The sequence below is a fragment of the Oenanthe melanoleuca genome, chromosome 2 (genome assembly GCF_029582105.1).
Source record: "Oenanthe melanoleuca isolate GR-GAL-2019-014 chromosome 2, OMel1.0, whole genome shotgun sequence".
Classification (NCBI taxonomy): Eukaryota; Metazoa; Chordata; class Aves; order Passeriformes; family Muscicapidae; genus Oenanthe; species Oenanthe melanoleuca.
Window position 1 is genome coordinate 47410506 of NC_079335.1, and position 26563 is coordinate 47437068.

The 26563-nt window shown below is 40.1% G+C and overlaps 1 protein-coding gene across 1 annotated transcript in view; it reads right to left on the reverse strand.

Annotated features, from left to right (window-relative positions):
- Positions 1-12103, reverse strand: part of YES1 (YES proto-oncogene 1, Src family tyrosine kinase) — a 49691-nt gene extending 37588 nt beyond the window's left edge. The window contains exon 1 of the mRNA XM_056484225.1: positions 11422-12103. Coding sequence (XP_056340200.1) covers positions 11422-12037 — 616 coding nt within the window. The 5' untranslated portion in view covers positions 12038-12103. The remainder of the gene's footprint in view (positions 1-11421) is intronic.
- Positions 12104-26563: the final 14460 nt, after the last annotated feature.

A 26563-nucleotide genomic window follows, 5' to 3' on the forward strand; every position in this document is an offset into this window, starting at 1 on the left:
CAGTTGTGGTTTTACACTGCATTATACATCCAGCTAAGTGTTTCTAACACACGCTGTGGCATTAAATGGAACTGGAAGAGCAGATTACAACATAAATCCTGTATTCTTTCACCAATTTAGCAATGTACTGCCAAAAAGGAGTCCATTTTAAAAGCTGTGTAGCACATTCAGCCAGGACACGTCTGCTACAGTTCCGACAGACCACGGACAATTGCCTGACAACCACTTCTGGGGTACTAATGCTCTCTGCAGCAGTGATTGACTACAATATTTTGAACAAATTTTGATGCAATCCCAATCAGATTATAGCAATTTTCAAGCAGCTGATGCTCTGGGCCAATGCTAGTTGACAGCACCCATTTAAAAACTCTTTCACACCCATACAAAGTTAAATCAACTTGGCACTCTCTCTGGTAGACAATTGTTTTCTTAAAGCATGAGCACTATTCATCCAAGTGAATTGCTGCATTAAGGGGGCAGTTGGCTGGCATGGGGAGGGCTGGACTGATTGACAATGCATCTTAGTCACAAAGAAGTTGCAGCAAGAGTTTCTAAAAACCAAAAAGCAGTTAGGACCTTGAATAGATGAAGCAGGCTGAAGACACAAAATACAGGATGTATCCAGGAAGATGCCGGTGCTTCAATAAGCTTCCTAACTATGACTAATCTTAAAACAGTTCTCGTGTCTTGTTTTGTAAATTTAGCATCTCAAGTGTTTCAGAGAATTTCAGTTTACTACTTAACCCCTTAACACCAGCTAAATATTGCAGCAACAGTTATTTGTGGAGGGTTTTTTTCCAGAGCTATGTATGCTAAATAGCTAAGAGCTCTGTGAAGCTTCCTGGGGAGCAGATTTTATTTCACCTCTGAAGTGTTAATAAAGAAATTCGGGGCAGCATTTAAGGACTCGTTCTCAAATTATTCTAAGGAGATTACAATACTCCCATCCCTCCTCCCCTTGTGAAATTTCAGAGAGGAGGTATTAAAAAACCCATAAAGTGCTAGGTCATAATAATCACAAAGACAGTTGAATTAATTCATTATTCCAAAATATACCAGAAGCACCAGAAGAAAAACTTGATATGCAAGAGCGCAAATGATACATTTTACAAGAAATAAAGCAGAGTATTACATAAGTAATCACTACATTTGAGTTCATTTGTCAAATATTATTTCTTCATCGTTTGTGTACACAGAACAGATACCATTGAGTAAAGCATTAGTGGAAGATGCCAAAGGCACTACTGTCTACTTTGGAACTCAATGGGATTACTCCAGACACCACCAGCAAATAAATGAGATAACATCCAGCTCAATTTTCGGTGTAAATGAATTACCCACTTCCCACCTCAGCAAAACTGCATAAAGTCACTCAGGATGCCAGCCTGAGGCTGAAAGTACAAATAAGGCTCCTCAAACATCACACAACTTGTCATATAAAGCCAAGATTTAAACAGCAATTTAAACAGGTTCCTTTCATCTACTTAAGGATAAACTCCTCAAAAGTTTGCCTATCCTTTACCAAGTGTTTGTTTTCTCATGACAATTCTTATGCCACACGAAGAGGCTCATAAAGAGATTCTAGTTTCTGTAAAATATTTGTAGTCAATGTTAAGTGCCACATGTTACTCACTGCTCAATGCAGTGAACTAATATAACTACAATCTAATTGAAAAAGGGCAAAAATCTTTGATTCAGCTGCTAAATTAACCTAGCTGCTTGAGCTAACAGATCCAATTTCACTGCCTGTTAAGGCAGGCAACACTTTTTTTGTCTTCATTTTATACTCTAATGAAGTCTACTTCAATAGAGTTGCCTCCACTTATCCCAGAGGACGATTTAGTCCTTTTGTGTAAAGCTAATCCAGCTCTCCCTGAAGTCAAGGGGAACTTTGCACTTGACTTCAGTGTGAAAAAGGATCACATCCTAGAATAGCAGTGCCAAAATGAATAAAAACAGGTTCAGATTTTCCAGTTCCTAATTAGCCAAAAAATGCCCCAGACAAACAAACTATCCTGAAACAAACCTTTTAAAAAGGAAAAAAAGGTCCAATTTCCATTTAAGTTTAAAGCATGTGAGTAGTTATTTTACAGGGCAATGTTTTTAAAGAAAATGAGCCCATTCAGATATTCTGACTGTACAACTGTACTATCAGCATCTGCTTTGACTTTCAGTTTCAGGGAAACTTGAGGGAAAAGTAAAAATCCATCAAATCTAGGAAATATTTTAAGAGAAGCAACAGTTTAATGGCATGGTTTCCAAACTGTAGAAATCTTGCAGCAGTAACACTTGCTAACTTTTCAATTTTCCATCAGAGCAGTCAGGATTTCCTAAAGAATTTCTTAGGCTGTAATAAATAGACAGGCTCAGAAGTTTTTGCAGGTTACCCTGTTGGCCTAAATATGATTTGATTCCATCACATAAATTACCTGGCTACCTGGCTACACTGTATTGCACAAAATGCAGTAAATAATGCTTACTTCTAAGTATTTGTAGAACAGCAAAAATAGAATACAACAGACCTATGAAGCTGAATGAAGTCATATGTTGATTGACCACACGTCATACATAGTTATAATAGTAAGTTACCCTTTGATATCATTTTTTTAATATTTAAAGTGGTGAAAGAATTTTTTAACTGAAATTTCTAGAAATATTTACTTTTAGGATAACATATACTGAATTTTAAAACATATTCAAACTATGTTGTTAGCCACCAGAACTTTAAACAAATTTAAATCACCCAACTGGCAGAGCTAATTCATAATCACCTGAAATCAGAATTTGAATACCCAATTATCTAAAGTAACATAAGCTGTTGCAAGTGTAAGTAATATTCTACCCTTCAATGTTATCTAGATACCCGTTCACTAGCATCTTAGAAACATTTAGGGAAAACAAGTTTTAATGACACAGGAGGGATTCTTTTGTTTCTACTTTCAAAGAAAATGAAAACTTGGAAGTATGGGACCTATCCATTCTAATGCCTTGAAGGTGGTGGTGACCAAAAATTATTCACAAACTAAAGCTAATACTCTCTTTTATAAATAAGTCTATCAGATTTAAAGCAAAATGTGGTATGCACTAGAATTATTGCCCTCTATATCCTTATCTAGGAAGCAACATATTAACCTGTACTTTAAAATGTAACACTCGTGATTTATTTATTATCTGAATTCCAATCAGAATTTCCATTCAAATACCACTGAACACAAACTAGGAAGAAATATAAATGTCTTGCATAGAAATTACACTTTCATTGCTTAAATAATTATGTATATAGCTTAAGAGAATTATTAAGACACTTTATTATTACATTAAATATACACACAGAAAATCCATGCCCCTGGCAAAAAGCTAACAGTGTAAACCTAATATGTAGAGTCAATATATTTTACTGACTAGTAAGGTTCAAGCACTTTCTTTGGGAAAAGAACAAAGAAGCCCAAGTGTAAATCTGAAGTAAAATAGTAATTTTAAATAACCATATAAAATAAAGATATCATGCTTGTTAATGTAAGACACGTATTATCTTAGCTATGATTTCACCATGTATGCACCAGATTTAAATAGTATTCTGATGATATGTCAGACCTAAGGAAAAGGGAAGGGGAGGTAATCAAAGAGCCCTAGATTTAATAACCAATGCAAATGAATTCCAGAATATTTAAATACACCTACTATGCATGAACAAGTCAAACGTTTCCAGGGAAATAATTTTTCATCTATAAACTAACACTTGTCTCATTTTACGTACATCACGATAGCCTGAATCAATCAGTTCTACGGTTTCTACAGCGTACAAGCTAAGAAATAATTCCTAAAACGAAAAAGATGGATATCTTTAGCAAATTACATAATGTGCAATTATTCAGCAAGATATTTTGAAAGCTTATCACTTTAAATAGCCTCAATCACTATGATTTATGAATTGTGTTTTAAGTGTGTAGCTGTACTTAAAGTACAGAATTGTACTTGAAAGTAAAAAAAAAGGTAGCCATGTTACTATGGCATCCTAGCCCCTAAAGCCATATACGATTAGGATTTAATTTTTGTGTGTTCTCAAGCTGAAAATTTTGTACCTGCATTTTGCTGTCTCATCAGAACCACAGAAAAACAATAACAAAAAACAAACAAAAAAAACCTTCTTAAAACCCATCAAACAAAAACACATAACCCTTTTTATCCCACCAACTATGAATACATTCTTTTCAGGCTTGAGAGAACAAATTTTACTCCAGAAAATTTCTCCACCTGACTAGTAGTAACATCTCAGGAATTACCCTTGTTTTCCCTTCTCTTTTCTTCATGGGTAATTGTTTTCAAAAGGAATAGTATTTTGTTGTGCTCTAAGTGTTCCTGAATAGAATATTTAACTCTACTATGAAAGCTGAATTCAACATGGCTGTCTACAGTGAGACTAAAATACCATTTTTCTCTCCCCAGTGAATGTTTTTCAGTTAGGTATGGATGAGCTGATGTGGCCAATGTTATTATAACCTTTAATTGTCCATTAAACAAATATTTAACACCAGTATCAGCTAAACAAGCCCATCCTTTCTTTGCTTTAAGGGTTTTGTCATTCTATAATGCAACTTCTCTTCTGAAATATATCTGGCAGGGGAAGTCCCAAAAAAATAAAACCAAAGAACATACTTTGGTAAAAATCCCATATATCGGATGTCTCAGAAGCCAGAGAGCACACTTACATTTTAAGACACTTCTGCTGGAAAAAAATCCGAATACTTTTTATTTAGAACAGGCAGAATGAGAAGTGCCATCTGTTGCTCAAAGAACCCATTCTAAAAATTAGGCTCCAACTAAACTTCCCAAAACTTTTACTTGAGACACTAAGAATTTATCTTGAATTGAGTGGATTGAAAAAAAAAAAGTAAAAAAAATCAAGACAACACATTTGCCTAGATAGACTTCTGGTCTGATTTATAACAACTGCTCTTTCAGTAGGCTAAGAAAAGAACATGTGCATCAAAGAGAAGCTCTGTTCAGATTTAGGATAAAAAACCACCAAACAATCAAGAAAACTACAAGTCTTCTGTGCCCATTCAGTAAGGGACAGCTCTCTTTTAAGAATGATACACAACCCACCTGGGCTAGTCATTACACAGAGCAGAGAATGGTCTTTGCCCTGCAGAACTTATTTAAGCCTTGCATAAATCTGCATTAGGAAAAAGACAACAAAATCCATATTTTCACGTTTGCCTGTCACTGAAGTATTGCAGGATTTTCTATCAGGAGAGATTACCTATGAGCTCATAAGATGCACTACTAAGTATGTTCACAGCTTCATCAGAGCATTGCTACAACTTCACATCTCTCAGAGTACCTGGAGTATTTCAACAGAACTACTGCAATCAGAGCTGGTCACAACCATTAAATACTAGGCATCAACAAAACACCAGAAGTCAGGAAAGGTTCTGCTGGTATGTTCTGTTTTCAGCTCAAGAAGATACAGGATGAAGGACACAAACCACTTGCTTTTATCACCAGAAGCTCTCCTCCCATTTCGTCTCACCCTTGCTTTGCCTCACATGAATATAAGATTTTTAAAATGTGAGCTTTGCTACCAGGTTTGGTGCAGATCTGTAATTTTAAGATGTCTCAGGATCCCTGTTTCATACAAATTTCAGACCTAAATGTCATGCTTAACTCTGTTTCTCACAGACTAAGTCTGATCAACTTTAACTAAAGGACTACATATTTTTTCTGTTAATATTCTTCTGAAGACCTCAGTTTGGAAATCAGTAATGTAAGGTTTCTAGCTCAAACTGCAGACCTCCAGAAAAGCAGAGGCAAAATCAAGGCAAAGAAAGGAGATACAAGAGAAATAAAAAGATGTATGACTAATCTTGGTGTTTTGTTTTTAACACTTTACAATGAAATTCAGAACTTTTGTATTTATTTTTAGATTTCCTCCCTCAACCTTTGTTTTGATAATGTTTTCTTTCCGAAGTTTGGAAAACAAATGGTAGTTTCAGATAAATGTGCACTTTGAAAACAAGAATATTTTCTAGACGTTAATTCTATATTCATTTGTCAGTGAAGCATACTTTGACCAAAACCTTAAAAGCACTGCTCATCTGTGAGACACGTTAAGCCTACTGAAGGCCAGTTTTTATGAATTAGACCAGAAGTCCATCAAGCCAAAACATCTCTGACTCAGACCAGAGATTCACCATGGGCCCCCACCATCCCAAATGCTGGGCAATACTGGATGCTCAGGAAGGGAGCCTAAGAATTAGGAAAGCCTGTGGCCATGCTGTCCTTGGTGCAGTCTTTTAGCCTCTGGACTTTGGAGTACTATTACTGGCAGAATAAAGCATTTATGTTGAACAGGTTGAGCTGGTAAAAATCAACCAGGAACAGGAAGAGCATGTAAAGAAAGAGAAGGATTTCGGAGGTTTTTTCTACTCTTCTGTGGTTACAAGTGTCAGTCATGATTTCAGTTTCCAATAAAATGTTCTTGAAAAGCAAGAACATACACATAACAACTGAGACTTGTATTTTCTTTGTCACACTTTAAGCATAAATATTAATGTTGTTATCTAACCATACTTAAAATAACTTATTAAAACTGGATTGTTCACTATTAATTTGTTTTAAGTCTCCCTTTCCTGGCTGACTGCCAAAACAGTTATAATGCTATACAATTGCAATACACAAGAGATCCATAGCACCCTCTAATTACTCTTTAAATACCTCACACAAGCACTGCCTTTTCTTACTGTGAGGTCATTAGGTAGGGGTGAAGATTTCAAAACCTTTAGCCCAGATACTTTATTTCTGAAGTTTGCAGGAACCATCAAAATGTTTGCCTGAACTATGGGCAAACATTTGGAACATGAACACCATCCTCCTTTCCAAGCCCTCTTTTCTACAGGGGCTGTCATCCTGGGAAGCATACCTGAGGCCTGACTGCATTTATACTCCACAATTCACATCATGAATAAAACACAACTACTGCCTCAGTTTTGAAACACCTGAGAGTGCTTTGGGCATGTGCAAAGGAACTTAACCCTACTAAATCAAACTCCTCTAATACAAAGACTAAGTTTAAATGGGTGATTAATGCCACAAAATTCTCCTGAAGGTTTCTCCAAAACAAATTTAAAGGCCCTGATCTACAAAGATTTAGTTATGTGGGTGTGTTTACTCAACTTCACTGTCAATGAAGTTAAATAAAGTTATTCACTCTTGTAAATCTGGTCTAGATAATCCTAAAATTTCAACTAAAAGGGCTCATCACTTCTGAAGAATCATTTATTTTCCCCCAGACAACTCTAGACTTCTGGTGTGAAGAAAGCCATAGAAACATCTTAAGCCATAAGAGTTTTTCATCTCCCTGAAGTGACAAGTCGAAAGACAAATTATTTCATGTTCAGTAGCACCATCAGAATTCAAATTTTACATAAACATTTAAGATATAGGTGCAGTCAATATTGATACTTGTTAAAGTCTCATGTAACACTACTATAAAAGCACTTGCCTTCCAAAAATACAAAGATAAAACACAGCCAGGTTAGCAAAAATGTTATCCAGTTCCCTACTCAACAACTAACAGTGTTCAAGAATCTAAAATACAAATCATTCCAGTCTGAGATTTTACTTCCTCAGCATTCTCCAACCATGCTCTATAACATCACCTAATACTGCAGTCAAGAAAAATCGAAACTAAACCCCAGTCTTGGCCACAACAATCAACAAAGCCTTAAATGCAGATCTCTACAGCAGTCTCCCACTGAGTGTGGGGCTTGGATACAAGCCAGGGCTAGCTAGAAGTCAAGCTCTAGGGCTTCATTTCAGCAGTGCATGGCTTTGGTCCACCGACTTAGGGGACACAGCATGAAACCCAGTGCTCTATGCAGTGCCTACCCAAAATGACAACACAGAGCATTTCCTATCCTATTTCCAGCTACCCTTTACATTTTCAAAGAATATGTATTTAAATCTAAAGGGAACAAAACTCATTCATAAGTAATAGTGTTTACTTACTCAATTTCTAGCATTAAAGTTACTATCATCTTGATCTCTGATCCTGCAATCAGCCGTGCATGTTAACTTTACCTAAGGGTGCAGTCCTACTCATTTCAATAACTTACTTTGGTGCCAGTTTCTGTTTTAATGATAAATCCCATAAGTGCAAAAGGCAGTAAGAACCACCTCTCATAACCTAAAAAGAAACTTGTCCTACAATTAGCTGACAGCATCTTTTCAACATTACTTTTTCCCTACTAAACTCAGAATACACATAGGAAGTTGTCCAGGTTTACCTTCAAAACTCAGCAATTGGTGATACAATCTGGAACTCTACAGCTCTAATCACTGGTGTGAATGCAGCCAGGAACTGCAGTGACTGAAAGAAGTTCCTATATGGCAACTGCAAAACAGTTTTTATTTTTAAAAATTATGAAAAACAGTTGTAGCCACATCACAAAATCCATCACTATAAAACAGCCTCCTACTGGCACTCTCAAGGAGAAGAGAAATGAAACAAATCCTCAGATTTAGTTATCTACTTGTATTTGGAGGTGGCTCCTCCAAGACAAAAACTAACCTGGTTCTGTTACAGTACTTAGAGAAACTGTAGCTCTGCCTCATGGATCAATCTGTTCCATCAACAGGCACAGGACTTCCAGTACTAGAAGCCTGAAACCTTTCAGGAGGACTTCACAGAAACCACAGGTTGTGTACATATGCACAGAAGGTGTCCTACCTGAAAAAGGCTGCTTGATGTAAGCCAGCAGAATAAGGATGTGCTCCTAAAGTCGTATTTGCGTTAGTACTGACACCAATTTTTAAATTAGCATCAAGGCATCTTACTCCAACTGTGATCAAACCATGCAGCAAAAATAGTTGGATGCAAGTAGGGAACATGGACCAAAGAACATATTTCTTTTAACTAATGTTTTGAACACAAGGAATTATCTATTGAAAATGTACAGCTTTTGTCCACAGGTAGAGCATACGGAAAAGTAAAACCATGCAGCCAGTTTGTTCATAAAGTAAACTTTGACCACATAATCTGACATGTGCCACACCGCAGACTTTCATATTGCTGTCACATGATGGCCATGATTTATCAGACCGAACAGAGTGACAATTTAATTCTTAAGGAACTGCAGAAGTGTGCAAAGCTCAATATAAAGAGCATTTCTTCGGTGCAGAAGAACAGTTAACTGCTCTGTTGCATGAATATTGATAAAAACCCCTATATTGTGAAGTTTTTTAATAATTCCGTTACAGAGTATGCAGCACACCAAAAATGTATTAAGTATTTTTCCAGCTATTTCAAAATAGTGCAACAATTTAAGTATACTTTCAATTCCATTCATTTGTTTCACAGCCAAAGAACTGTTGTTGTGTGACAAATATTTCCCTGAAAATCTCTCTTTATAACACAAAATACAGATTAAAGCTACCTTAAGTTCACCAGTCCATTCCAGATAGAATGGTACTGAGGTCCAGGTATTAAATAACTATTGAAAACCAGACCAGTAGCTCTGCAAGCAGCAAAGCCAGAGAGGCCCCATTTCCTGCATCAATTTCCAGCCTGAGGTAAGTGTTGCTGTGAACTCTCTGGTGTGCAGGTTAAAAGTTCCGTTCTACCTGGCTTCCTTACTTCCAGATATTTTGTAGAAACTGCTCACCTGGGAGACCTCAAATTTATTTGAAATCTTCTAACAGTCAGAATAGTTACTAGAGGGACTGAAGGCACACAAAGATTATAGTTCTATTTGAGCTGCACTTGTTAAATAAAGCTAAAAAAGCACGTGGAATAATTATTTACTGGCAATTGATGCTAGTAATTACTATCACACCTGGTACCGCTGGATCTTTTTCTTTGAAATTCAGGAAGACCACAGCGTCTACACTGCTGTCTCTGCTGCCATCACAGATGCCACCTTGTCTCAAAATTAGACACAGCTTGCTGTGCAAAACACACACATAGCCTCCACTCTATGCTTATGCTCAGTAGGAACCTCCTATAACTAAATTTACAGATACACATCAGAAATAAGAGTGGAAGTGCAAGGTTTTGTAGTTTTTTTCTTGTTTGGAAAGGAAACATTCTTACTTCTGTGAAGCCTACCAAAACATGGTTATGGCTGAACTGTACTACCTATCAATAGAGGTACTGCAAAGGCAACTGGCAAGGTAATTTTATCCCTCTTCAACATCTTACTTTCCAAAAAGGAAAGAAAAAAGACTCTGAAGTAAACTTTCGTATCTAGCTCCCCGATTTAAGATCGATTTCAAGTGCAAAATTTGCCTGAAATATCATTCAGCTGGCTATGAATTATTAAGTGAAAACCAATACACCTTCTTTGTCAGCACACTCTAAGTTTCAAAACTGGTTTGGAACATTCTGCCACTTTAAGTAAACCCAAAGATCTGATTTTTAATTAATGACCAAACTCTGCCTAGGGTAAAATCCAGCATGTACATCTGAATACACCTTTACAATATGAGCTTCAGAAATATTTCTGTCCTCGTTTTCCCAGTGCCAAGTGGACCATACCCACATGCATACGAGACATGCAGAAGCCCATATATGAATATAATAAAAAAATATCATAAACTTCACATATTTGTAAAACTGAATGTAGAAGAAGTCATGCCAGCCCTTGGTCTGAGCACACAACTTTAAGCACACCAAGCCTGCGGGTCCACACAGAGCAGAAAGTTATGTGCAGACTCCGCAGGAACAGGGGCCTGTGTGTGTCCAACACATTTTATCTTAAACTGTAAGGAAGACAAGGAGCCTTGATGAAGTGTGAAAATTGAACATTTAAATTAATGACTCAGAAACGTAAAGCGGCCGCGTCGCAGGCTCGATAATGGGATATAAACCAGAACAGTGGGGCGGGGGGAAAAAAAACTAATAGGAGATAAAACAGCGCAGGCCAAGCTACGGGCGACTCCTGAATGTTGCCCGTTTACATCCTCCGGCCCCGCGCCGGGAGCGGAGCCGGGAGCGGCTCACGCCGAGCGCCAGCCCGGGCGCGGAACGCCGCCCCCGCCGGGGGACGAGCAGCCGCCCGCGGCGCCCGGCGGGCAGGGCAGGGCAGGGCCGGGAGGACCCGGGCCGAGCGGGGGGCACGGCGCCCTCCCCCAAAACTTACTGCCCGCAGCCCGCCCCGCGCAGCCCGCCCAGCCCAGCCCGGCTCCCGCCCGCCCGCCCGACCCCTCGGCCCCGCGGGCAGGGGCTCGGGCCCGGGAGAAAGTTGCCGAGAAAGTTGCGGAGGAGCAGGGGCCGGGGGTGCGGGACGCCCCCCGCCCCCGGGGCGCGGCGGCGGGGCGAGGCCGGGGGCGGGCGGCCGGGGCCTAGCGCCTCCATCGCCGCCGCCATCGCGGCCGCCGCTCCCGTGGGGCGGCGGAGCGGGGACGCGGCCGGGGCCTCACCTGCCTCTCCTCGGCGTGGCGGGTGGGAGAAGGAGGGGGGGAGGGAAGGAAGCGGGGGCCCCCCCGCTCCTCCCGGAGCCGCGGCGACCCGGGGAGGGAAGCGGGGAGGAGGGGAAGGGAGGAGGGACGAGGAGGAGGGAGCCGAGCGCTCCGGTGCGTGCGGGGAGCTGGAGCCTCGCTGCGGGAGGAGGAGGAGGAGGTGGAGGAGGAGGAGACTCCCCGCCCCTATGGCCGGGATCTCCGGTGGGCACCGCGGCCCCTCCTCCGCAGCGCGTTTCCCTCCATGCGCTCCGGGCCGGGATCGCCGCGCCTCCCGGCCGGGGCAGCGCCTCCGCGCCCGAGCCGGAGGCCGCGGGGAGGAGCCGGGCGGCCCCCGCGGAGCCGGGCTGGCGGCGCTGCCTCCTCCGCGCCGCTGCGCGCCCAGACAACATGGTGGAGGCGTGCGGGGCGGCGGGAGGGAGCGGGGCTTGCCCTGCCCGGGGGCGGCCGCCTCCGCCCGGCCCTGGGTCGCGGGGTAAATCTGGGGGAGCTGCTCCTCCCGCCGTGCCGTGCCGTGCCGTGCCGGGCTGGTGTGCTCGGCGAGCCTCTCCTGCCAGAGAAGCCGAACGTGAGACATTCCGGCAACGGAGCCCGTCGGCCTGAAAAGCGAACAAAATAACTTTTAAAACTCCTCGCCTAGGCATCTTCAGGTGGGCCACGGCTGAGGCTGAGTGCGTTTGATTTGCAGTGGGTCGCAGAAGCAAGGATGGCCCTCCGGCGGTGCGGTGCTGCTCGGAGCGCCAGGGCGGCTCCGCGGGACGGACCTGCCGCCCAGCGAGGAGCCGGCCTGCGCATCGCGCACCAGCGGCTCCAAGGAATTCTGCCTCGCGCGTTCCCACTCGTCGCGGTTCCATAAACCAGGGTTTTGAGAAATAAAACAATCGGGTCTTCACGGATAAAGGTGATTCAAATGCATCTGGCGTTCAGAACTGCAGACTGCAGGAAGGAAAAGAAAAAAGTAACCAAAGAGGCAAAGTTACTGAGGTTTACATAGGCAAATCAGCAGTTCTCATTAAGCATTATCTTTTATTGTTGCCAGCTCTCTAGTAGTCAAATGTACATCTCTCCCTGCTTTATTTTCTTTAAAGGCTGATCATTAAAGAGTAATTGTGTCGATCACTGATGATAACCTAATACAGTTTATTCTTAAGAAAAAGAATTGAGTCGGAATATCCAGTTCATTTTGCAGGCAATGCTGCAGAGTAAAGCCATTTGCATTTTGAATTTCAGATAAAGCAAATATGTATATTTGCTTTTAGAGTACCATAGATACACTTAAACAGTTAACAAAATACAAAAAGCCAGAAGTGTTGTAGATTTGGAGACTCAATACTACAAATCGTTCTCATGTAACCCTCTTAGAGTGGTGGAGTTTTATCATTTCCTGTTCAGTCAGAAATACGACATTATACAGAATTGATTTTTAATTTTAAAAACAATGGTGATTTTTACAAATTGACCTTGGCAATGAATTATTTAGCAGTTTGCAGACTGGTTGAAGCTCTAGGTCTGCCGTGGCTTTGCAACTCCAACTGGGCTTATGGTAGTCTTGAGTGAGAGCAAAGTTTGAACTCCAGTATTATTTGTGGGGTTTTGTATACACAGGCAAGTGCTGCTGATTGGTTAATTTTACAGCACAATAACTTGCATATCTGAAAAACACGAGACCTAGTTGTGTTATCACCTTCATTACGTTTCAAAATGACTCACTTAAGACGTTTTGCAGCATTGGGCTAATGCTTCATGGTTAGAGACATACTGGCTCTTGCCAGCTGTCGCTGTAATTTGACTTCTGGGTTTCAGGTTTGGTGTTGATGGATGGGATTATATAGTAGTCCTTTCTCACGGCACCTGGCGATGCCTGTGTAGCACGGAAAGGTTTGTTGGGATTCTCAGTTCATCACACCTCTCCTGTTGCTTTCTCTCCTAAAGACCAATGTAAGGAATGATTTGGTGGGTTTCTGGAAGGCTGAGCTATAACTGTGTCCTCTGCTTGCTGTCTTATGTGTGCTGTTGGCTGCCACAGACAGTACCGGGGCTGCACCAGTGATTGACTCGGTCAGTAGTGGGAGAGACTGTCACGCTTCATTTCAAGCACAGTGTGATTAAAATAGCAGAGCAGTTGGGGAGAAGACGAGCTGGCCAGTCCCATAGCTGAGAGCAAGCTCAGACTCACACCATATGGGCATGAAAGAGTAGATGAGGGTTTGAGTCAGGAGTCTTGGAGGCTAGACATGCTTTCATTGAAGTGGAAAAATTGGCTGTGTCTTAAATTGTCCTGCACTTGTTACTGATAGTCTGAGTGTTGCTCAGAGTGTGCCTTTTATAAGGAAATGTTGAACAGGTGACTTAAAATGATCAAACTGTTGGTGGTTCAGCTTCTTTAATCCTGCCCAGGATGGGACTCAGGGTGTCATTGCCACCTTTTATCTGCCAGCCAGGCAACCTGCAACCTGTCTGGGTAAAGCTCTCTTGCCACAGCCATTCCTGAGTGGGCTCTCAAATGTGTTGGGTGCAGGTGGACTGACACCTCTTTGTTTTCACTCAGGAGACAGAGAGAATCAGCCAGAACTACCACAAGTCTCAGCTGCCAGTCAAGCAAAGCCAGTGCCTACTTCTAGGAATTTCCCCTCTCTTTTATTTTTTTGCTTTAAATTAGTATTTTTGACCTTGCTGGGGAAGGAGGAGGGTGGAGCTGCCCTTGAATGCTTTAGCATGGCTGGAATATAGTGTAAGAAGCTACTGATGCAGGGCTTCATTGCTGCCATTTTCTGGACACAGTTTCCCAACACAGCTCTTCAGACAGGCTCAGCATTCACTAACTCCTCATCTGTGTTGTGTGGTTAGTTAATCTTGAAGATTTGTGCAAATAGCCTACTTTTAGGAAGGCATTCTCCATTTACTTTTATTTGTGCTTATATATTTATTTTCTTTGAAAATTATCATGTATTTAAATTACTTTCTAAAGTAAGTAATCATTTATATTTACACACTCCTTAATGTTTTTGAGTAATTTGAAAAAAAACCCCAAAATGTATGATAGGATTAGGTATTTTTAGGGTGGTATGGGGGAATACGGGTGTAAGAGCAGAAAGAAGGAGGAGCAAGGGAATAGAGATGAAGAAAGACAGACTAAGGTATTTCAAACACTGTTATGGGTTCAGTGGTTTGTAATTGGGGCATACGGAACTTGCATCCTGAGACATTGAGTGAGATTGATTCTCTGAAGAGCTTTTACATTACATGCCAGAAGTTAATCTATGGGACACATGGCACTAACATGAAAACATTGAGGCATTCTTGAAAACACTTGGTGGGATTGCTTTCTAACAATTCAGAATAAATAGAAAAACACTATAGTGGTTCACAGGCAAACAATTTTTTAATAAATAAAAAGTGTTTCTAGACCTAAATTCATTCCCTCTTTTTGAGAACTAACAGGTAGTCAAGGCCTCATTTTAGCTATTGCTCTTTAAAAGTGTGGAAAGCAATGGTATTTTATAGCAGCAACTCTTAAAATTCTTGTGCAACGTTCCCATTGCTCATTGTACTGTGTGATCATACTGCAAAAAAGCAGTTCATCTTGGAATTAGTATTAGTCACTTACTTGGAAGCTCTTGGATCAATATTTTAAGAACATGGCATTTAGCAAAACAGGTATTTCTTTTAAATCTCATATATTTCTTTTGAATTGAAATACTCTAAGCGTTAGTCAAATAAGTGGGTAGGTTTTGTCATGTTAATTTCTATTTAATATTCCAAAAGCTATTAATAAAATCATTGATGTTTAAAAGTGAAACATCTTCCTTGGATATAATGCAAATTACATACCAGTATAGTAGTTCAATAAGGAAATGGAGTGCTAAGTCACTGTGTGGTAGATCTGTAATTATTTCCTATTCTGAAGCAAGTATTTAAGCCTTATGTTAATCTTAAAAATTTTAAGCTGTCCCATTTTGTCTGCAAATGTATCTGCATTGCCAAATAGTCAGGATCTTTGTGTTTGGTACCCACATCTATCTGTAAGGTTAAATCTTCTGTTCTTTCTCAAATAACACTTCTGTTTGATCTTGCATAACATGTCTAATTATTTATGCATATTATACTTCTAGAAAATATGCAGAGGGTTCTTTTTGAAAGATACTGTTTCAAAGATTGTTTTTGAACTTACTAAAAGTTATGCTTAAAAGCATGTTAGACTTTGAAAAGCCTGTATTCCCAAACCTGTTGCTATTTACATTTGTGTCACATCCAGTTACATCAGACACGCTGGATTACATTGTATAATGAAAGCTCTATTGCTGTACTCTAATCTTTATCTCATTATATCCGATCTCCTTTGAATTGCACACGACTATTGCTTATGGTTACTTAAAATAACTACTGCTTTTGTTTCAAGGGCAGTGCTATATATGATGAACACTTAACACTCAACCCTGCTTTGGCAGCAACTTCACATCCTGTGTCTTTGGTTCTTGCATGATTCAGTTAGGAAGCTTACACACATTCTTTTTTTATTTTTCATTTAAATTTCATATTTGAAAAATCTGAGACGTGTGGAATCATACATGTTCAGAAAAAATAATATATTTACTTGTGCCACTGTGCTCTTCTGAGAGATTTGGAATGTATGCCTTCCTCCTCACAAAGCAAGTCATGTACTCTTAGGAAGAGTGGAAAAGGTCAAAGAGTAGGAGGAAAAGAAGTTTGTGCAGTAAAGCTGACCTGAACTGAGGTTGGTTTTGACATCAGAGTCAAAACCAGAGTCATTCATAGCCTTTGAGAGACTTCTGACCTCATTGATAGCCAGTATAAAGAAGTAATATCTGCTGACTTTGGGAGACTTGCACATGTACATACTGGCTATATGTATTTTGTTTTCCTTCAACTGACTACCCAAGACTTTATTGTGGGAGTAATGCTTTATAATAGTTAGTAGCTGCAGAATCAAAATTAAAATTTAGGAAGCACTGGAAGGGGATTCTGCACCAAAATTTCCTATTTTCCAGGGCATCCTGAATTTTTACTGTTGAACACATGTGCTGTTGTGGTGCTTTTATACATTACTTCATAAAACAAAGCCAAGTGAAATAGAATTTTAAAAAAAGAAATCTTATTCTCCTATCATCAGTAGTTAAGCCTTACTTGGGACTCTGCATGGTCTTTTCCTCTCAGGTACCACCTTGCTTAAAAATGAACAAATTCCTCCGGCTGAGTGCCCTTTATTATATTTTGATGCTTAAAAGATCTTTTGAATTTTCAGTGACAGGTTGTTTTTCCTACCTTAATGTTTTAAGTATAATTGTTTGTCATAACCCTGAGAATCAGAAAGCCTTCCTTCTTAATTTAGAGATTAATGTGATGAAATTTATTACTTTGGGAATAGTTCCAGGAGCAAAATCATCTCAATCTGTGACATCAAACAAATCCTTAGAGTGCAGCTTGGATCAGGATGGGGCTGTTCACCGCTAGAAGTGGACACTGTTGTGCACCATTTAGAGATCTGAGAAAACTGGACATCTGCCAGATCTGTGGGCTTGTTTTCTCAGCATGCCCTCTATTGCTATTGTTTTCCTCATGACTTTCATTTTCTCATCACCACTTTTTCAGGTGGAGGTTACAGTCCCCTCAGGTCTGCCGGTGTAACTACAACTGTAGGGTTTTTTCCCTATAGTTTTTCAGCTCTGCCAACATGATCTTAGTTTATGTCTCCTAATAGTTTTCTATAAACCAAGAACATGTTGAGGCAATTTTGCTAGGCAATGATATATATACATTGTTGTGCTCGCTGGCATGAGCAAAGATATAATAACATAGGGACACCAGTGATTTCTTATCCTACCTACAGCCAGAAGCCTGAATTTTCTGAAATTTCACATTTTAGGAAAATCCAATGTGGCTGCATTAATAGATGAGAGAGCAGTGATACTGGGGAATAGGGAAGACTAGAGGGCTTTGTTTTCCTGATGTTTAACTCATACATGGTTCTGCATGGATGTTTTTCAGTTCTCGCCTCTCTTCAGGTAAATACTTTTTGGTTTGCTTATCCCTGTCTGCTGTGTTCCCTTGAAGCAGCCACAGTCTCTTCCATCTTCCCTGAGCATCTCTATTGGGGCTGAATGAGGGAGTCATGGAGCCAGTCAAAGCTGCTCAGGGGGCTGCACTTGTACAAAGCTTGATTCTTAACATCTGAGAAAGACATGAAGAGATGGAAGAAGCCTGGACTTATTAAAAGCAGATCTTGTATAATTTCCTTGTTGTTAGTTGTTATTACTGAGTGTGAGAGTTTTCAGTTGCCTATAATCACACAGCTTCCACTTTTTCTGGGCGAAGATTGTTCTTGGCAATTGCCTGACTCACTGCTCTGACATTTGTAAGGTGAAAATCTGCTGCTTTCTCATGTTAGAAGGAAGCACCTTTGGCAGCTAAGTTGTAGAGCAGCACCTCTGCTTCCAGACTGGGCACAGCCATTTGGAATGTCTTAAGTCTCCCCTGCAGATGTCAGGGATATGCATTTTGCAGTAGGTGCTAATAGAACATCCATACCTGCCCAAAGGCAAGTAAGCTTCTGCACAGTTTCACTACTCATGCAGAGGTAGATCCAAGGTGAGTTCTCCAAAAACTCTATCTACATTTCCTCTCACAAGCCAAGGAGGTTGGAGATTCTTTGTTCCAAGGCTTCAAAGGCTAAGCCAGCTTTTCTTTGCAAATAGGTAGGAACACAGAGCTGGAGCAGACCTCCCACCATGCAACAACTATTGTGGGAAAATATTAGCAGCTCTAACCTTCTCCACCCTTAGCTCAAAAAGAAAAAATATATACAGGAATTATTAAAGAAGGAAAACTACTTTTGAGGTACTCTTCTCTTTGTTCTGCAGATTCCTGGTTTGTCCTGATGTTTTATCACTGTGCTTTTTGGACATCTGGCTTTCAGGAGAAAAAAAAAGGAGCAGAACAGAACCAAACCTGAGCCTGCCTTTATGAGTACTCAAGCTGGCGATGGTACATCATAGCCACCCAGAAACTTTTTGTTCATATTCTTCAAAAGAAAAAAGAAAAGACTGCTATAAAGGTTCAGAAGAACTAAGTATATGCCATAAATTCAGAACTGCAAACTATAAAAGGCACAAGTTTATTTAGAAAGGAGAGGTTTCATCAACATATATATATATATATATATATATATATATATACACAAATTTTGAGTAATTCTAAGAAGTGCAGCTGGCAAGAAAGGCAGCCTTTCCCCCTCCCCCCACTTCTTTGAATATGCAAGTAATTGATCCTCTTGTTTCAGATAACTGTAAGACTTCAGAGGGAATGTAAAAATCTTTACCTATTTTTTAAGTAACGTCATATTCCACTATTTTCGTTTGTTTCATACATTTCATAAAACACTTTGTTGAAGCCAGATACCATTGTGTGTTGGTATTTAATTTCTCATGGAAAAAGTTGTAAGTTATGGAATAAAAAAATACATTTTTCAATTCTCATAGTGGACAATGCTGGTTAATAATATTCAGAAAAATGTAGCTAAATGAAAGAATAAAAATCCCAGCTAAAGAAAGATATATGGCATTGAGGATTATATTAGTATGGCTCATATGTTGCTTCTTTCTGCTTATTTTTCCTTTCACTTTTGGTTAAAGTGGGATTTTCCAAAGCACAAGAATTTCCTACTCCTCTTTCCTTCAAAATGGAGCCTGTTGAAAATCATACTGTGTCTTCAAAATTGTCCCAAATTTTTGCTTTTGTTTTCTATTTGGGAAGAAAGACAAAACACAGAAAGTTTCGAAGTATTTTGGTTTTAAAATGTGGGTTTGGACATCTTTGATGCATCATCACAACAGCTAGAAGGAACATTATTGTTCTTGATGGAAAATGAAATCCATTCAGGAACCCCAGGATGATGGGGGGAAATGAGAAACCTAAACCATGACAAACTCATGATGAGTAATGACAAACCATCCTGAAGCCAAACATTTAGATTTGCTTGGGCAGTTCAAAACATTTTGGATTCTTTTTTTATTTTCCCAAAGGGACATTATATTGTTTTGACACAACCAACTTTTTCCTGTGGAAAAAAATATTACAGAAACCACTTTTTTATTAAAAACTGTGAACAGAAAATTCTGGAGCAGCTATAGAGGGAAGGAGTCAAGCCAAAACCAAGTGCATTTGGAAATGTCCTCTCAGGAGAATCTTAAGACTGCTTCAACCTGGCAATAAGAATTTTATTTGAAGGTAAGTGTATTTCCTAGACAACAAACATAACCTCATGAAATCCATGTAGCATAACTTGGTGTGTTTCAACACATTTGAAATATGATGTTTCACAGAGTCACTTGAGAACCGTAAAAATGTGAAAGAGCTCTGGTGAAGGCTTGGGCCTTTGACATGAAAAATCTGAGATTTCACAACTGTTTTGCTAGGACTGGGCATTTTTAAAAAACTTAACACTGTTTTTTGAAAAAAAGTCCACCAAGCAAAAATTAGTATGTCTAAAACATACTTTTAACTTTAAAAAACAGGTAGCTAAATTCATCATTATTTCATGTTTAGAGGCTTACTCCTAAACTTGTTTTTAAATAATGGGCACAAACCTCTTTTTAATGACAGCAAAGTATTTTCAGCAAAGGTAAGGGTTGCCATACTCTCACTGAATTTTTAGGATACAGGTAGTTAGGATAACCTGCCAGGACATTTTATATCCTTGTAAAAGTTGCTGTGAGTGACTTGCTAGAACTGATGGCTATCTCAACTTATTTGTCAAGGGAACCTGTGCTTTAAATGTGACAAACTGTGTGCTGGCTTCTTCCTACATCAGGGCAAGCTTCATCTTGTCAAGAGTGGGTAGGAGACAGAGCCTGTTATTCCCTATTACCCAAGTTAATCACATGCTTTTCTGAGTGTAAACAGGTGATTCACCAATTTAAGAGCAGAAGTGACCAACAGACCAGCCAGTGTCGAGCACTGTGAATATCTATCACCACTTCTCAAATTCCACCCACACTTGGACCCTATCTCTTGTGCCAGGCTGGATGTCCCATAGGGATAGAAGGCTCTTAGAGATGGGAATTGCAGAGCTTTGGGCAGAACAGCTTAAGGCACCAACAAGCAAGGAGAGCAGAGCAACAAGCAAAGCCTGATGGACGTTTGAAGATGACTGTTGGCATCATGCCTCTTGGCACATGGATCATTTGGTCAGTGAGGTTATGTGAACTCTCACCTGGTTCTTGCCCGAGTGTGTAATTTTTTGTGTTCTTTGTGTATGCATTTTTCACAATGAATGCTGGTCCTTACAGCAGGTCTGTTAGGGGCTTTCATAATAAAAGGTATGGTAAAATAAACAATCTTTGCAAAATTGGCTCTGACAACTCTGAGTTTCACCACACCTCAGTGAATTCAGGGTGAGCTACTGAAGGGCCCAGGATCACTGTGGATTTATCCTGGTAAAATCAGTAAGTGCTATATTTGCTTCATGATGTTTCTGGGAATGTCTGGGAAGTAAAATTAAAGAGGAAGAGTGGATTTCATGGCTGGGGGCTTCCCCTTGGAATGTTTGTGGCTCTTCACTAGCTCAAAGAAAACTAATTACAAATGGTTCCCACAGAGGTTTGAAAGGCCAATTTTTTTATTCAACATCACCTGACTGCACTGTTTATTGATACAATCAGTATGTTTCAATATAACTTTTCTCATCTTTCACCACATTTGATGATCTTTTTTTTTTCTATAATTGTTTCATTAGTCATTTCTGTAGGCAGCCTGGCAGCTGTTGCTGCAATCCTTTTATTAACTGTGGTTGGCTCTGGATTTAACAAAATGCAACTGCACCCTCTTGTGGAAGCTGCTAAGTAGATTTTTTTGGTTTCCTGGTACCACCTGGTTAATTTTTGTCTGGACTAGTCAAAAGAAAACAAATAGCAGAAGTGTCCTAAGGCCACACAGCAACAAAGCTTCCTGGAGAACTTCAAAAGAATAAGCTGCAACTTTGGAATGTCTGAACTCAGAAAACCTTTGAAGACAAACTTCTGTGGGGAAGCCCTTCAAAGGCACCCCAGGAGACCTTCCTGCCCGTGGCTTTTGTGGGAATCTCTGTCATAATATATTTTTCAAGAGAAACAGTTGGTATGGCTATATGCACAGAAATTGTACATTCACAAGTCTAAGGACAATAATTAAATATGAGTATCCAGCACAGACCTGAAAAAGAGTTTATATTCTTTCTGTATTTGTACAAATCCATGAATATAGTTGTCAATCTCTCTGTATGTGCTAATGGAAATAGTGCATGTTTTTGAAGGCAAATACACTTGTGAAGGGAGTAGGTTAGGTTGCACAAAGAAGGTTTAAGTTTGAATTCTTGTCAATCTCAACCTGTCACTTTTTTCATGGAACTGCTGCAGACACTTTGGATAAAAGAAGTGCCTTTAAACTCATGAATGCATTTGTACTCTGCTCTATCAGAAGTAGAGGCAGAGGAAACCAGAACTCCTTTAACTTCTGAAGCAGCTATATTGGCATATCCACCTCCTACTCTGCATTATATGGGCTTGCACAGAGTACCATACAAAATATTTACCTTAGTTTAAAAAAAGAAAAATTGTTTACAGGAAATAAGTTTTCCTGAAAAAAAAGCCTCAAACTTCTTTCATGTTTTTTACTGTTAGTATGGACACAAGGACTTTCTGATTAAAATAAAATACAGGAAAAATGGTTTAAAAACAATATTCTTCATAAGGGATAAGTGAATGTCAGAGACATCCACTGAAAAAGAGCAAAAATGCCCCCAAAATAACAAGGTATTTGTGAAATTATCACAATTTTTAAAGAAATTATATTGAGATTTTTTATATAGTTTCTAATACACAAGGTATTCAAATGCATTAAAGCCTGATGTAAGCACTGGTTTTCAGGGCCACAGCACAGCTACTCTTTCTCAGAGCAAATAATTTAACCATAATCTGCTTTGGTGTCAGTGAGAAAGATGGAAGAATTTGTCTTGCTCTCTGCAAATGGCTGGTTTAAAAAAAAAAAAAAAAAAAAAGAAACTGTCATACAGCATGTATGTATGTATATATCCCCTACATAGAATTTAATGAGGTGAGTTGATTTGCATTTTTATGTCTGAACATGTTCTTGCACTGCCAGCAGGTCTCACTGAGAGGTGAAATACAACCTATAGACTCCTCCAGGCAGGGCAACCCAATTCAAGGTGATTGAAAGGCTGAAGCTGAGTTCCAGAAGTCCTGGTCTGATGCTAGCATTGTCTTACCTGTGACAGCACTGCACATTTTGAAGTTCCACAGTGTTTACAGTTTGTATTTCTGCTTGTTTCTCCACTGCACTCTTGCTCTGTGCTTTAAAGGACCATTTGCCATCCTGGGATGGTACATGTTCCTGCAGTCAGTAATCTGGTATTTTATCCCAGATGAGGGTAAAAACTCACTTTATTCTCCCTGTTGAGTATTTGCTGCACTTTGTGTATTTCTGGCAAGCCTGACACTGTGCCAGCTGACCCAGGAGGAGCAGCTGTGGTTGCAGGTCCCCAGATGGGGTGGCTCACACAGCCTGGAGACTTTGGTCTCTGTGGGCTATCACAAAGGGAGAGACACTGGCCAAATACCCTCATGATTATAATTATGATTTTGTTGCATCTTTCCACAGGGCATGGAAGTACACACAGGCTGGTGGGGAAAAGAATTGACAAGCATGCTCATGTATGAAAAAGTTGCTTTTTGGAGCTCTGTGTGCACACTTTGTGCCATCAAACTCAGAAGGAATCCTCTTAGCACACTTCAACCACAGGAGCTTGCTCCTTCTCTAGAGCAAGTATGGATGTGAAGTTTATGCAGCTGCATCCCCCTTTCAAGTTAATGATATCACTCTGAGCACTTCAGCTATGATCCCACACTGCAGTGCCTTGTGCTTGAACCAGCCTGCCTCTTTCCCTGGGTGCCTGCCACGGAGGTTACTTCCCTGCTGAAATCCTGGCACATCACCTAGTGCTCTGTAATCCAAGTTTCTTTCAAGCTCACATACCCAGAATTCATCACTCTGGCCATGCCTCATGTCTCTACATGACTTCAGCTGGTTTCCCTTGGGGAAAGGAGTATATTCAGCCTCATTTAAAAAAAAACCCATTGCTGTAAACCAAGGATCTACAACCCACATTACAAAGTACTACCTAAAACAGTTCCTGAATGGCTAGTAAATAATATAAAGTCATTTCCAACTCCTAGTATTGATCCCCCACTTTATAATGCTGAGCATCTGTACCAGACACAGCCCCACATCCCTGGCACTGGCCTCTTATCCCACATTTCAAGTGTACTGAAAGCAGTGTTGATAACACAGAGATGTCTTAGCTGTTGCTGAGCAGTGCTTAGATCAGTCAAGGCATTTTCTGCTCCTCACACCCCACCAGTGAGCAGGCTGGGGGTGCACAAGGAGCTGGGAGGGGACACAGCCATATCCAGAGGAATATTCCATATCATATGGCATCATGCTCAGCATATTGAGCTGGGGGAAGAAGAAGGAAGCAGGGGAACATTCAGAGTGACAGAGTTTGTGTTCCCAAATCACTGTTAAGTGTGATAGAGCCTGGCTTATCTTGGAGTTGGCTGGACACCTCCCTATTTCTATGGGGAATGGTGAATGATTTGCTTTGCTTGTGTGCAAGACTTTTGCTTTACCTATGAAACTGTCTTTTTTCTCAACCTATGAATTTCCTCACTTTTACTCTTCCAGTTCTCTCCCCCAGCCCACTGGGGGGAAGTGAGAGAGCAGCTGCATGGAACTGAGTTGCCAGCTGGTGTTCAACCTCCACATCCTGTTAAGATAATTGGGTGCTCCAAGTATTAGGCTTTGCAAATCTCAACAATCAGAACCACTCCCACCCTCAGCTCATTTCTTCTGAAACACTAACTTAAATATTAAACATTCTCTGCTAGATGAAGCCTACAAAATCTTGCAGGCATCACTCATTCCTCACAGAAGAAGCTCTTACCTGACACCATGCATTTTGCAGGGACTAGGAATGTATGTTCTTCATTAGTCTCAGCATTGCTGTGAATTTCAGCTCTAATTGTAATCACAGGCCCAAAATCACCCACTACTTACACCTAAACAATCTCCTTTCTTACAGCAACCTCAGCCCTTCTCCACATGGATGCTGCTGATATTGTTGAATTTCTTCATTCCTTGCTGTCACAGAAATGGAACATGGCTGGAGGTGGCAGGGATGATCTGAGAAGGTTCAGTTCTGAGCCTAGTCTTAGGATTAGGGTAAAGATCTGTGTTTTATAACAGAAAGCTTGAAAAATTTGTGTTTATTGTGTATTCCTACAAGGACATTAAAGTTAGAATGGGGACTAGGGCTGGTAGGGGACAACTCAGAGTAATTAGGCAGGACAGGATATGGGTCTTTTCAGTGAAGGCTGGAGCTGCAGCTAGAGGTTCAGATGGGAAGGGCTGATCCAGAGAGGTAGCAGGGGTGATGCCAGTCACAACTGCGGATTAAACTCTGAGTTCTGATTAAAACTAGGGTTAATGTTTGAGACCCTAATCCAGGGTTTTAGAAGTCTGAAGAGCCAAATGACTGCTGTATTGAAGAGATGTGTTGAGTCAGGCTGCAGATGATCCTGGTAGGGAAAATTAACTCACTGTTTGGGCTGGTGATGGAAGGGGATTGGTAGGATTTATGTCAACTCTGTGGTTGGGTTAACATTAGAGTTTGGTTCACAAGAATCTGAAGAATTCAGGAACTTCTAAGACCTAAGATTATGATGAGGTTTAGTTTCTTGATGAACCTGGTAAGTGTAGATGCTAAAATGGGGAGAGATAGTAGATTAGTTCAAGATTGTTTTTGTTAGTGCTTGCTTCTGGCTATATTGACTCTGTCAGAGGAGGCAGGGGCCTCCTCATGTAAGTTCAGCTATTGTATTTTTGAGGAATAATAGGATAGATTATGTTGGACAAAGCCAATTTTGATAAGTTTGGAGTTAGAGCTGGTGCTGAGGAAACATCTTTGGACTCCACCAATAAATGACACTTGAGAGTTCAAAGGTTGTACTCAGGTGTCAGGTATGCTGGCTAAGACCAGCAGGAAAACAAACACACCTATATAAAAAGTGTATGTACAAATCAAACATTAACTGGTGTTCTCAGTGTCCCGTACAGGAAATGCACACACACATATATGTGGTTCAATTTATGGGCTCTAAGAAAACTGAAGAATTCAGATAGGTGATATCACTGTGAGAAGGTTTCAGAAAAACAGAACACTTCAGCTCAAAGCCTAGTTATCAATTTTACCAAAGATGGTGGCTAGCACTCAAACTTTCATTATATCCAGTAGCTCCATTGTAGAACTCAGACAGCAGTAATTCCAATTTATTTATAACTTTTCCGCAGTTAATTTGAAAGTAAACAATTCACCCATTTTTCTAAGTGTTTTTAGTTACACCTCTTTTTAGCAATCACAGAAAATTCTGAGTTGCAAGGGACCCACAAGGGTCATCTAGTCCAATGAGTGAACAGCCCATATGGGGATCAAATATGCAACCTTGGTGTTATCAGCACCATGCTCTAATCAACTGAGCTCATCTCAGATTATTCATGATGGATAAAGAACAACATACATAAATAATAAATTGCATAATGCACATTGCAGAGGGGAATGCAGTAACCTATGCACTCACACAACAAATTTTGTGGGTAGCTTGGTTTGGTATTTATAGAAAACCATAGTGGCTCTTGAAAACTGTTGAATCAATATTTCAAGAATAGAAATTTACAAAAGTGCTCAGAGTGATCTTTCATACTAGAATGTTTAATAATACACTTTGGAGGTATTTATTCAATTTCACATGGAAACCACAAGTCAGTTTATGCATTATACCTTAGAACAGCCTCTGGTATCATTTAGATGTCTTATAAAACCTTGTTCAAAAGTCAGGAGGATTTTCCACTTGTCTTTTTTTGGGTTATATTCATCAAGAGGTAAATCCTACAGCCTGTAAAGCAGCCTCACTGTCCTCAGTGGAGCTGCTCATGAGACAAAATGCTGTTGGGAAGAGAACACCCTTTAATAAAAATG